The sequence below is a fragment of the Nesoenas mayeri genome (genome assembly GCF_963082525.1).
Source record: "Nesoenas mayeri genome assembly, chromosome: 28".
Lineage (NCBI taxonomy): Eukaryota > Metazoa > Chordata > Aves > Columbiformes > Columbidae > Nesoenas > Nesoenas mayeri.
The window spans coordinates 2,303,113-2,315,124 of NC_137558.1; the positions used below are offsets into that span (position 1 = coordinate 2,303,113).

Genomic DNA, 12,012 nt, shown 5'->3' on the forward strand with positions numbered 1-12,012 from the left:
AGATTTATTCTGAAACAGGAGTCAGCTCGTCTACGCAAGTACCACACATATCAGAGTCAGGAGGATGGTGAGTGTAGCGCTCGCCGGATTTGCAGCCTTGTTGATCATCAGAAGTTCCATATTTATCCACGTTCTGTATTGAGACAGACGGACATAGATCCCAGGAAACTTCGGTCGGCCGCAGCCGACCCCAAAACTCGCGATGCCGACCAGGTAGTGCTTTTTGGTGGCAGGATGGTAGCACGCCAGGGGCCCACCGCTGTCTCCCTGCGGATAACACCAGAAAACGCCCTGACAAATCTTCCCTTTAGGAAACGGGGTAGAATTAAGTCAGAAATGCCGCCACACAGACAAATGAAGATAAAATGTGGTGGTGCTGGGTGACCGACCACGGCTGGAATTCCGTCCTGTGTCAGTGTCTTTAACCAAAGTCCTGTTGTTGGTTTTGTTTCTGCGCCTTTGCCATCTAAGGTTTGTCTCCCTGAATGTCCTTGTCGGTTAATATGAGAAAACATCGCCCAGACAATGTGTAAGTCCCGAGAAATGTGGCGATGGACGCGCAACCCTCAATCTTTGCCGTATTGCCGGCTTTAAAGGAAAACCGAGGGAAGCAGGACGCGTACCAGGCAAAGTGCTTAGGAATACATTATGGTTTTTAATTATAAATGTATTGCAGCCGTGGCCCAGCTTGTGCGTGATGGTGCTTTTGACCTACAAATTGTCTTTTCTGAGGAAAAGCAGCAGATCGCTCAGCATTCAAATAAAAATCTTGCCATTTCGCTGAACCAACGCTGCTGCTCTTTCAAAAGCATCAAAACAGGTGAGATGCTGCCGTGCTTCACACGGCACCGATGTACATGTGGATCTGCACGTATGTTCGTGTGATATTTACCAACATCTTTGTGGCAAGTGTGGTGTAAGTTTGCCTACTTTTCACTTTAATTGAATTCTCCGTGGGTGTTTTTGCGGTGTGTTTTTGCTTTGCAATCCCCACCTCGCCCCTGTTTCCGTTTACGACGCTTCTCGTGCACTTGGACATGTTTTCCGCGTAGCGTTTGTGCCGTTTTCATTCGTGACGCCAGTTCTCACCTGGCAGGTGTCGATGCCTCCGGTGCGGGAGCCGGCACAGAGCATGTTGCTGTTCACCAGCCCCCCGTAGGCGTCCGAGCTGTTACACACACTGGAAGGGATGATTTCCACTTGTGCTTCTTTTAACACAGACGAGGTTTTACCTTGAATGCAAGACACCATATAGAAAGGTAAAACATTTATGCTGGTGCGTGTAGCGATTCTTACTGTGCTTTTTTTTTACCCGTTTAGCGCGTTCAAGTGTGTTTATGTGATACAGATTGTGCCGGTGTCTAACGGGTTTAAACTTAAGCGGGTTAAGGACTTACAGACTCGGATGTGACGGTATTTTTGTGGTTCTGATTCTGAAGAAACAGGGATGATAAGGGCACTGCTCGCTCGCTCGGAACGTCAGAGGTGAGCGATGGAGCCCCCGTGGCGCCGCGGAACCGCCTCACCCACCCACATCGTCCGGGGTTTGCGCTCCTTGGAGTTAATGAGGGAATTTGAGGGAGCGCAGCCATTTGTGCAACACACAGGAAGGTTCAGAATTGTTTGGTTTTCAATGGAAAAGCTTTTTCTAGCAAACACTGAGTAGCTGTACCACAAATCCCAAAGTCAGGCTAGTTTCTTTTCCTTTTTCTGTGTTATACTTGGAAGAAAGGCCTGAAAATGGTTTTGGTTACACACAGGTTGGTCTAATATTTCAGTGGCAAACCCACCGAAAGCAGATCATTGCAGCAGGATTTAATGATGTTATGAGATGATAACCTGACCCAATTCAGCTCTTGGTGAGCTGGAGGGACTGGAACCCGCTATTAGTTTTGTAGCTTATGATTTGATGGACGGCACAAGCGAATTTGTACCTTTCTCTTCCGTCCGTCCCCAGCCGCTGATGAAACACAGCGTTTCGTTGGCCATGTGGGGGTACAGGTGGGCGGGCGGGAAGCAAATGGGCTGGATGTAGTTGCTGAAGCGGACGGCGTAACTGAGCTCAAACACCGCGATGTCGTTTTCAAACGTTTCTCTCTTGAATTCCGGATGCACAGTGATGCTTCGGATTCTTCTCTTTACCGCGTGTTTGCCGTATCTCCAAAGGTTGTTCATGCCCAGAACAGCTCGCCAGTAATATGGGTCCCTAGGAGAGAATTCACGTACTATTTTTACAATGATGTTCAAGTAAATACATTTCTTGATGGCATCGCTTGAACCGATTGTTTTACTCTTGGCTTTTGCACCTTTAGGAATATACATTGAAAATTCTGTAGGCAAGATTTTCTGGAACAAATGTGGCTAAATATGGTGGTTCTGCCTGTTAAGGTGAATTCGGATTAAGGATTTCTCAGATTTTGCTTCCCAGGAGATATTCACTTGAAATGATAAGAACATGGATTTATTTTGCAGAAAGGAAGTAGGTTTATATCCACAATGCTCATAGACTATGCTTGTACCTAGATTTGGGAAATCCATTAACCAGAAGTTACACATAATGAATATCAACTTAATATTAAATTTAGAAATAGGGCCAGAGGCATTCAGACCTAATTTCTGTTCAAGTATGTTGAAAAAATCTTTGCCAGTATTAAGGATTTCATTTGGCCTGTGGTGATCAAAGGGCGGGCTATAAAATTCAGATTAACCTGCAAAGTTCTCCGGAGTGTAAGATAAAAATTAACTGGATTAGTTGCGATTTGCCTCTCTAAAATAATGTTTGTAAAAGGAGTTGATCTAACGAAGTCCTGCTAAGTGATCAAATTCAAAGTTCAGAGATTTTTACAGTCACTATGAACTGCCAGGAACTACTCTGCAGATTTTGCAACAGTTAAAACCAACAGCGATCGGCTGAAACGCAGCAGAGGAGCTGAAGTACCATTACAAGGCCTGTTTGAAGTTTTTACCCCCAACCTGATAAAAATGTCACCTAGATCAAAACAAAATGAGCCTTTATTAAAAACAACAAAGATGGTTCAGGACCAAGCCAGAAACACGCATCGAAGGCCTCTCAGCGGTGACTTACAAAGTTGTAACTTTGATCCTGTGCTGGGCTGGCAGCACAAACTGTCACAGCAAAGATGACCAAGGGGACACTTTGCTCCTTGGAGGAACGCCCAGTGCCTGGGGTGGGTGAACGGGGGTTGCACAACGAGGGGCTGCGCTGCAAGAGCTGTGGCTGCCTGTCCCTGCGTTCATTTTGTTCGGGTACCACAGGTGATGCTTTGCCCATCTGCTCTCACAGAGTCACAGAATGTCAGGGGTTAAGGGCCCTGGAAAGCTCATCCAGTGCAATCCCCCCATGGAGCAGGAACACCCAGATGAGGTTACACAGGAACCAGGCGGGTTGGAATGTCTGCACAGAAGGAGACTCCACAACCCCCCTGGGCAGCCTGGGCCAGGCTCTGCCACCCTCACCACAAACAAGTTTCTGCTCAAATGTAAGTAGAACCACCTGTGTTCCAGTTTGCACTCATTGCCCCTTGTCCTGTCCCTGGTTGTCACCAGAAGAGCCTGGCTCCATCCTCCTGACACTGCCCCTTTCCATATTGATCCCCAGGAATGAGTCCCCCCTCAGTGTCCTCTTGTCCAGCTCCAGAGCCCCAGCTCCCTCAGCCTTTCCTCACACGGGAGATGCTCCACTCCCTCCAGCATCTTGGTGGCTGCACTGGACTCTCTCCAGCAGTTCCCTGTCCTGCTGGAACTGAGGGGCCACAGCTGGACACAAGATTCCAGGTGTGGTCTCCCCAGGGCAGAGCAGAGGGGCAGGAGAACCTCTCTGACCTACTGACCACCCCCTTCTAACCCACCCCAGGTCCCATTGGCTTCCTGGCCACAAGGGCCCAGTGCTGGCTCATGCTCACCCTGCTGTCCCCAGGACCCCCAGCTCCCTTTCCCCTACGCTGCTCTCTAATAGCTCATTCCCCAACTTATACTGGAACCTGGGGTTGTTCCTGCCCAGGTGCAGGACCCTACACTTGCCCTTGTTAACCTTCATCAGGTTCTTGTCTGCCCAGTCCAGCCTGTCCAGGTCTCTGATGGCAGCACAGCTTCCAGTGTCAGCCACTCCTCCCAGCTTGGTGTCATCAACAAACTTGCTGACAGTCACTCTATTCCCTCATATATCATATAGCCTTCATCGTTGATGAATATATTGAATAGTACTGGTCCCAGTACTGACCCTTGAGGGACTGCACTAGATACTGGCCTCCAACTGGACTCTGCCCCATTGACCACGACTCTCTGGCTTCTTCCCTTCAGCCTGTTCACAGTCCACCTCACTACCCGATCGTCCTGTCCACACTTACTCAGTTCAGATGTGAGGATGCTGTGGGAGATGGTGTCAAATCACAGAATCACAGAATGTCAGGGATTGTAAGATCATCTAGTCCAGTCCCCCCACGAGAGCAGGAAATATATGCAATTAGAAATTTGTAGGTTGAAGGGAAAAAAATCTCCATGTTTTGACAGTATTATTATAACTGTGCCAAAGGTAGCAGCTCAGACGTGTATGCTGATCCTCACAGAGCTACCTCTCCTCTTGGCATTCACTTCATAAATTAGCCTGCAGAACAACCAGGCGCATCTTGTCCCATACGAACAAAGACGATACTTTGCACTTAGATCTTTCCAGGCAGGAAGGAGAGAGGAAACCTGACAAACAATGGTAAGTGTTAATGAGTTCAAACTGGAACACAGGAGGTTCTGCTTAAATCTGAGCAGAAACTTGTTGGTGGTGAGGGTGGCAGAGCCTGGAACAGGCTGCCCAGGGGGGTTGTGGAGTCTCCTTCTCTGCAGACATTCCAGCCCGCCTGGTTCCTGTGTAACCTCATCTGGGTGTTCCTGCTCCATGGGGGGATTGCACTGGATGAGCTTTCCAGGTCCCTTCAACCCCTGACATTCTGGGATTCTGTAACTTTCTTTAGATCAGGTAGCTTCTCTGCTACTCCTAATGCTTTACCAAAATCAAGACAGACCACACGCACTGCCTTATCATAATCTCTTCACCTGGTTATGTCATAAAAGGCCACAATGTTGGTTAAGCACGACTTCCCCTTGGTGAAGCCATGCTGACCGCCCCAAGCACCCTCTTCCCCTCGCTACACCTTGAGCCAGCTCCCTCATGCTTAACAAGCGAGCAGGAACACGCACCTCCTGCCCGTGACGCAGTGCCCGGCGGTCAGCACCGCCCTGTCGGTGATCAGCACCCCTCCGCAGACGTGCGTGTGCGGGGCGCCGGGCGGGCGCAGCTGCAGGCTGACGGACCAGGGCCAGGCGCCCGCCCGCGCGTCCTGCCCGCCCACCACCCGCGAGCCCGACAGCCCGTCCAGCAGCGGCCGCTCCCCGCACTCTGCAAAACACAACAGGCGTTAGCGCGGCTTGCGCTGTGCCGGCGGCGTTTGGTTCTTGTTCAGGCCACAGTGTGAACGCCGCAGGACTCTGAGTGTTGGCAGCAGGAGCTTCTGCACATCCCTGGGGCTGTTGCCTCAACTTGCATGAGGTGTGTTTCATAGGAGAGAATAATAGAATCATTTCAGTTGGAAGAGATGCTCAGGATCATCGAGTTAAACCGTAACCAAACGCCAGCACTAAACCATGTCCCTAAACCTTGTCTAAATGCCTTTTAAATCCCTTCAGGGATGGTGACTCCACCACAGCCCTGGGCAGCCTGTTCAATGCCCAACAGCCCTTTCCATGAAGAATTTTTTCCTAATCACAGTATCACAGTATGTTTGGGATTGGAAGGGACCTCAAAAGATCATCCAGTCCAATCCCCCTGCTGGAGCAGGAACGCCCAGGTGAGGTCGCACAGGAACATGTCCAGGTGGGTTGGAATGTCTCCAGAGAAGGAGACTCCACAACCCCCCTGGGCAGCCTGTTCCAGGCTCTGTCACCCTCACGGAGAAGAAGTTTTTTCTCAAATTTAAGTGGAACCTCTTGTGTTCCAGCTTGATCCCATTACCCCTTGTCCTATCATTGTTTGCCACTGAGCAGAGCCTGGCTCCATCCTCGTGGCACTCACCCTTTATATATTTATAAACATTAATAAGGTCACCCCTCAGTCTCCTCTTCTCCAAACTAAAGAGACCCAGCTCCCTCAGCCTTTCCTCATAAGGGAGATGCTCCACTCCCTTAATCATCTTTGTTGCCCTACGCTGGACCCTCTCCAGCAGTTCCCTGTCCTGCTGGAACTGAGGGGCCCAGAACTGGACACAATATTCCAGATGGGGTCTCACCAGGGCAGAGTAGAGGGGAAGGAGAACCTCTCTTGATCTACTGACCACCCCCCTTCTAATACACCCCAGGTCCCATTGGCTTCCTGGCCACAAGGGCCCAGTGCTGGCTCATGGTCATCCTGTTGTCCACCAGGACCCCCAGGTCCCTTTCCCCTACACTACTCTCTAATATGTAATTTCCCAACCTATACTGGACCCTGGGGCTGTTAATGCCCAGGTTCAAGACTCTACACTTTCCCTTGTTAAATTTCATCAGGTTATTCCCCGCCCAGCTCTCCAGCCTGTCCAGGTCTCTGATGGCAGCACAGCCTCTGGCGTGTCAGCCGCTCCTCCCAGCTTAGTGTCATCAGCAAACTTGCTGATAGTCACTCTATTCCCTCGTCTAAATCGTTAATGAATATATTGAATAATACTGGCCCCAGCACTGCCCCCTGAGGCACTGCACTAGATACTGGCCTCCAACTAGACTCCGCACCATTGACCACCACTCTCTGGCTTCTCTCCTTAAGCCAGTTTGTAACCCACCTCACTACTCTATTGTCTAGACCACACCTCCGCAACTTAGCAACCAGGATGCTGTGGAGACTGTGTCAAAGGCTTTACTGAAGTCAAGGTAGACCACATCCACTAATATCCAACCTCAACCTCCCCTGGCGCAACCTGAGGCCTGAGGCAACCTGAGGCACAGCCCAACCCCCTCCATGCCCCAAGCTCCTTTCAGGCAGGTGGAGGCAGCACTAAGGTCTCCCCTCATCCTGGTTACAGGTGTATTTCTGCTGTATGGATTTCTTGTGCACACTGAGGGTAAGTGGGTCCCACTCACTGCCGCTTTGTGAGTCCGTGTGACCGAGGAGCAGGTGAAGTTTCCCTGTGTCTGTGGGTACCCAGGGGCCACCCCGCCCCGTCCCCCTTCCCGCCCCCGCCCCGCCCGCCCTCTCAGGCCCTTCCACTTCCCACCACGGCCCTTCCGCGTCCCCCTCGCCCCGGACCGGCCCTGGTACCCTCAGGCTCGGGCCCCAGGGCCTCCACCCGGGGCACGACGCTCGCCAGGACCAGCAGCCGGAGCAGCCGAGCGGCCGTGAAGCGGCCCCACCACATCCTGCCTCGAGGGGACAAAATGGCGGCGGGGCCGGCCCGGCGCGCGCCACCGGCACCAACGGCCCCTGAGGCGGCACCAACGGCCCCTGAGGCGGCACCAGCGGCCCCTGAGGCGGCACCAGCGGCCCCTGAGGCGGCACCAACGGCCCCTGAGGCGGCACCAACGGCCCCTGAGGCGGCGGCGGCTCCGCAAGAAACTGCCCGAGATAAACGTTTAACGTTAAACACGCGGCTTTTTAATGTTCTGCTCGATAGTCAACGCTGTTAGATGCGAGGAGGACGCAGCAGCAGGCAAGTGACCGAGAGGCTTCGGGAGCTGTTATCTGGGGAAGCAACGTGTGCCCGCCCGCCCTCACACACCCACTACACACCCTCTTTTTTTTATTCCCGCCCCCCCCGCGGTTTTTTTTTCTGTGTTTTTTGTTTCTTTGTTTGTTTTCGTAAATAAACAGCTTGTTACTGAGTGAAAGTTCAGAGTTAGGGGGTCATATCCGAGTGCTGTGAGGCGGGAACGTGAACAGCTGCGATGGAGTGTGGGGATCCCTGGAGAAATCCTTGTCCACAGTGAACCAGACACAGGCAGAAGATCCCTTGAGTTAATAGTTAGGGGTTTTTTTATTTTTAAATTTTTTTCTGCCTACTGAGCTGTTTCGCGTGCTCCTACAGCCTCCTGGGATCCTCCATGGCTGTGCTGTGCTTGGTCAGCAGCGCAAAGGCTTCATAGATGTTCCAAAAACTGACCCTCTCTACCCATTTGCTGCTTGAATCAGAAAATTAATTAAAGCCTTTCACCATTTAACCTAGATTTGGGTTAGCTTATGCTATGTGATATTGGTTATACTTTCTGTGGGGTGAGTTACTTGACGGCGAAGCCCATGATGTGCGGCTCGATGGGCGTCCAGGGCAGCGTGACCTGGATGTGCCGGACGCTGAGCTCCGAGAACGTGGCCTCTTCCAGGTCCCTCCAGATCTCCCTCGTGAGGCAACACCCGGCGAAGAGGAGCTTCCAAGTCGGGTGGTAGATCTGCTGCCAAAAATACTTCCAGCTGGAGTGGTCGGCGGCCACATGCTCTAAGAAATAGAAGGCGCCTCCCTGGGGAGAACAAAGTTGTTTCAGAGAGTGGCACTGGGTGCGGGGGGGAGCTGGGGCTCTTTGGTTTGGAGGAGACTGAGGGGTGACCTCATTAATGGTTATAAATATATAAAGGGTGAGTGTCAGGAGGATGGAGCCAGGCTCTTCTCGGTGATATATGGTTGGAGAGCAGCGTAGGGGAAAGGGAGCTGGGGGTCCTGGGGACAGCAGGGTGAGCATGAGCCAGCACTGGGCCCTTGTGGCCAGGAAGCCAATGGGACCTGGGGTGGGTTAGAAGGGGGTGGTCAGTAGGTCAGAGAGGTTCTCCTGCCCCTCTGCTCTGCCCTGGGGAGACCACACCTGGAATCTTGTGTCCAGTTGTGGCCCCTCAGTTCCAGCAGGACAGGGAACTGCCGGAGAGAGTCCAGCGCAGCCACCAAGATGCTGGAGGGAGTGGAGCATCTCCCGTGTGAGGAAAGGCTGAGGGAGCTGGGGCTCTGGAGCTGGACAAGAGGACACTGAGGGGGGACTCATTCCTGGGGATCAATATGGAAAGGGGCAGTGTCAGGAGGATGGAGCCAGGCTCTTCTGGTGACAACCAGTGACAGGACAAGGGGCAGTGGGTGCAAACTGGAACACAGGAGGTTCTGCTTAAATCTGAGCAGAAACTTGTTGGTGGTGAGGGTGGCAGAGCCTGGCCCAGGCTGCCCAGGGGGGCTGTGGAGTCTCCTTCTGTGCAGACATTCCAACCCGCCTGGTTCCTGTGTAACCTCATCTGGGTGTTCCTGCTCCATGGGGGGATTGCACTGGATGAGCTTTCCAGGGCCCTTCCAACCGCTGACACTCTGGGATTCTGTGACACTGATCTGAACCCTCCATCCCCCTCTTCAAACACCGACCCCACGTGTGCGGTTCGCTCACTGGTCTCTGTTCTCCCACCCTTTCCTCGCCCGCTTTTCACTCTGGTGTCCATTGGAATGAACATAAGCAGACAACTTGCAAAGACTGAAAATGCCTATTGAAAGAGTATGCAGGCTGTAAGCAGACAACTTGCAAAGACTGAAAATGCCTATTGAAAGAGTATGCAGGCTGTACCTATTATTTGATATTACTTTAAAAATAATTTCTTGTCTTTTCGCCTCAAATGCAGTTGCTAGGATGTTGTTTGTTTCAAAGGAAACTAACCGAATGTATTAATCCTACTGAGACTCATCAGTTTTTACAACTCAGCGCATCGTCTTTAAAATGCCATTTCAAAGTCCATAGCAAAAATACCCCAACAAAACAGCTTTTTAAATCTTTAGCTTGATTAGTATCCTCCAGGGAATGAAGGTTTTTAGGCTGATTTGCTCATACAGGTCGATCAGCCCCGGTTGTAAGAGGCTCGAGCAGTTTATTTGAAACGCAGACTCCTGATCACAGCTTCCCACTCTAAGCACATCTGGTGTGTGCAGGGAGGGGACAGCACCATGGAACCGGGTCTGCTTTAAACAATAGAACGGAATTACTTAGCAATTTATAGTAGTTCTATGTGATTTTTTGGCTTTGACTTACAGGACAGACTGACTTGCGTGTTGCTGCTTTGTACCATTTAGCCGTGCAGAGTTGGTTGTAGGGAAGTAAACCAAGTGTGGTGTGTAAGCTCAGAAACAACTTTTAAAAGTTTTGTTTTGCTTTGCTTTTGGAAGAGGCGACAAAGGTAATAACAAAACGTTGCACTGGGATACTCACGGGCCGCAGCACTCGCAGCACCTCCCTGAGCACGGCGCTCACGTCATGCACGGAGCAGAGGACCAGCGTGCAGACCACGGCGTCCACGGAGCCGCTGGGCACCGCGTGCAGGTCTTCCCCGGCGGCCTCCAGGAACCGCTCGTAGCGGAGGTGCTGGTTCTTGCTTATGCTCTTCGAAAGGCCTTGCTGGAAGTTGGGGTTGATGTCGGTGCACGTGACTCTGCAGCCCGGCGGGTAGAACTGGAAGTTGACGCCACAGCCGGTCCCGATCTCCAGCAGCTTCAGCTCTCCCGAGGGGCTCGTGAAGTCGGGGAGGTTACGGAAAAGCTCCTGTTTGTGCTTCTTGGCTTTCCGCTCGTGAATTGCAGAAAGCTTCTCTAAGAAGAAAGGAAAAAATACCTTCTTGCAGAAGGGCTCCCATATGCCCAGGAAGGCCAGCAGGTAGATGGGCATGGCCAGCAGCGCCAGGCAGGCGCGCAGGCAGAGCACGCTGGCCGCCGCCATCTCCGGCGCGGGGCAGAGCGTCCGTTCTGAGCTCAACTAACTCTTCTGTGCATTAAAACCTTTGAAATTCAGGCAGAGCTGCATTCGTGTGCTTGCCATGTTCCTCTTGAAGTGCATTCAGCTCCTGGCACTGATCTGGTGGCTTTAAAGCTGATTTCAAAGGCAGAGAAGGTAGCAGCTGGACTGCATACCAAAGAGGGACCGGGCGTCCCAGCGCCGGCACAGGACAAGCTGCCAGTCCCTTATGTAACAGGCGAGCTGAACAGAACAACTTTGTGTGTAACCACTGGCAAAATGCCACAAAACGCCCTCATTTGGTGTTTGGTGGTTTCAGGTTACTGAACATATCTCTTAAAGCCACCGCGTGGTGTTTTTAGTGGACCGGAGGAATTCTATCTGAACTCTGGGCTTGCTGCAGGCATTTCATTAGGAATTGGATCAACATTTCATTAAAAACGCATTTGTGTAAGAGTTAATTTACCTCCCTGTTGTAATTAGCTGGATAAGCTGGTCTGTGACATGGTCTGTGCTCTCTGTGCGACAGCGGTTTTCAGTCTTTGCACTTTGTGGACACCAAAACCACTTTAAAATGCACATTCGGGCTCCTTTGCAGTGAATGAGCTTGCTTTGCTTGGTGGTGTTTGGCGGGAATCACAGAACGGAGAGAAACTATTAATTCTGTACCATCTGCGTAAAGTATATGGCTCAGTTTTATTAACTTTGTAAGCTTGAGTCAGCAATGAACAGTCTGTTCTGTGCTATATGCATTCTTTAAAATGTTTGCAACTTCGCAGTCACCAGCGCTTGGTAGCCGTGTGGATCAACCCCTTCATTAATTGAGCAGAGCATTAATTGCTCAGCTCCAGGTGAGTCTAGTGCGGGGAAAGGAGGGGACTTAAATCCCTAGTGAATACGGTTCTGTTGTGAACCGTATTGGAGAGTTCTTGTTTCCTCTTGAGCGATAGGTTGTCCCATGAGTTGCTTCCTCCCTCTAGTGGTAATAAAGTGACTAGAAAATCCAGCATTGAGCAGCATCGTTATTAAACTGCTTTATTAACGAACTCTGTCGCACCTTCATACCTCCACCTTGTGGCAGCTGCATTTCAGAAACTAATGCGAACAACAGGAATTACTTTCTGTGTGGATTAGGTGGATGTGTATGGAGCACAAAATAGAGTCATTAGTGCATTATTATAATCTACGTCAGGTTTTAGTTCGTTGCTGCAATACTGCGGGAAGGCGCAGGAAAGGTGAACGGTGGCCCGGGGAGCAGCACCTGCGCTTGGTGTCCTGGGAGTTCACTGGAAAACA

The 12,012-nt window shown here is 51.3% G+C and overlaps 2 protein-coding genes across 3 annotated transcripts; both read right to left on the reverse strand.

Moving 5' to 3' along the window:
* Positions 1–30: 30 nt before the first annotated feature.
* On the reverse strand, positions 31–7,394 carry TMPRSS12 (transmembrane serine protease 12; the record flags this gene model as incomplete). Its single annotated transcript, XM_080360575.1, has 5 exons — positions 31–267; positions 1,090–1,232; positions 1,935–2,206; positions 5,212–5,410; positions 7,298–7,394. The coding sequence occupies 5 exons, from the start codon at positions 7,392–7,394 to the stop codon at positions 31–33; spliced, it is 948 nt and encodes a 315-aa protein (XP_080216701.1).
* Positions 7,395–7,985: 591 nt separating this feature from the next.
* On the reverse strand, positions 7,986–11,115 carry TMT1A (thiol methyltransferase 1A). 2 transcript variants are annotated; one of them, XM_080360697.1, is made up of 3 exons: positions 10,761–11,115; positions 10,198–10,574; positions 7,986–8,487 (listed from the first exon to the last, which is right to left on the reverse strand). In XM_080360697.1, exons 1-3 carry the CDS (start codon positions 10,816–10,818, stop codon positions 8,251–8,253), a joined length of 672 nt encoding a protein of 223 aa, XP_080216823.1. In that variant the 5' UTR covers positions 10,819–11,115; the 3' UTR covers positions 7,986–8,250. The 2 variants fall into 2 exon arrangements, with proteins under 2 accessions (XP_080216823.1, XP_080216822.1); XM_080360696.1 differs by having other exon boundaries at positions 10,198–11,113.
* Between the last annotated feature and the right edge of the window lie 897 nt (positions 11,116–12,012).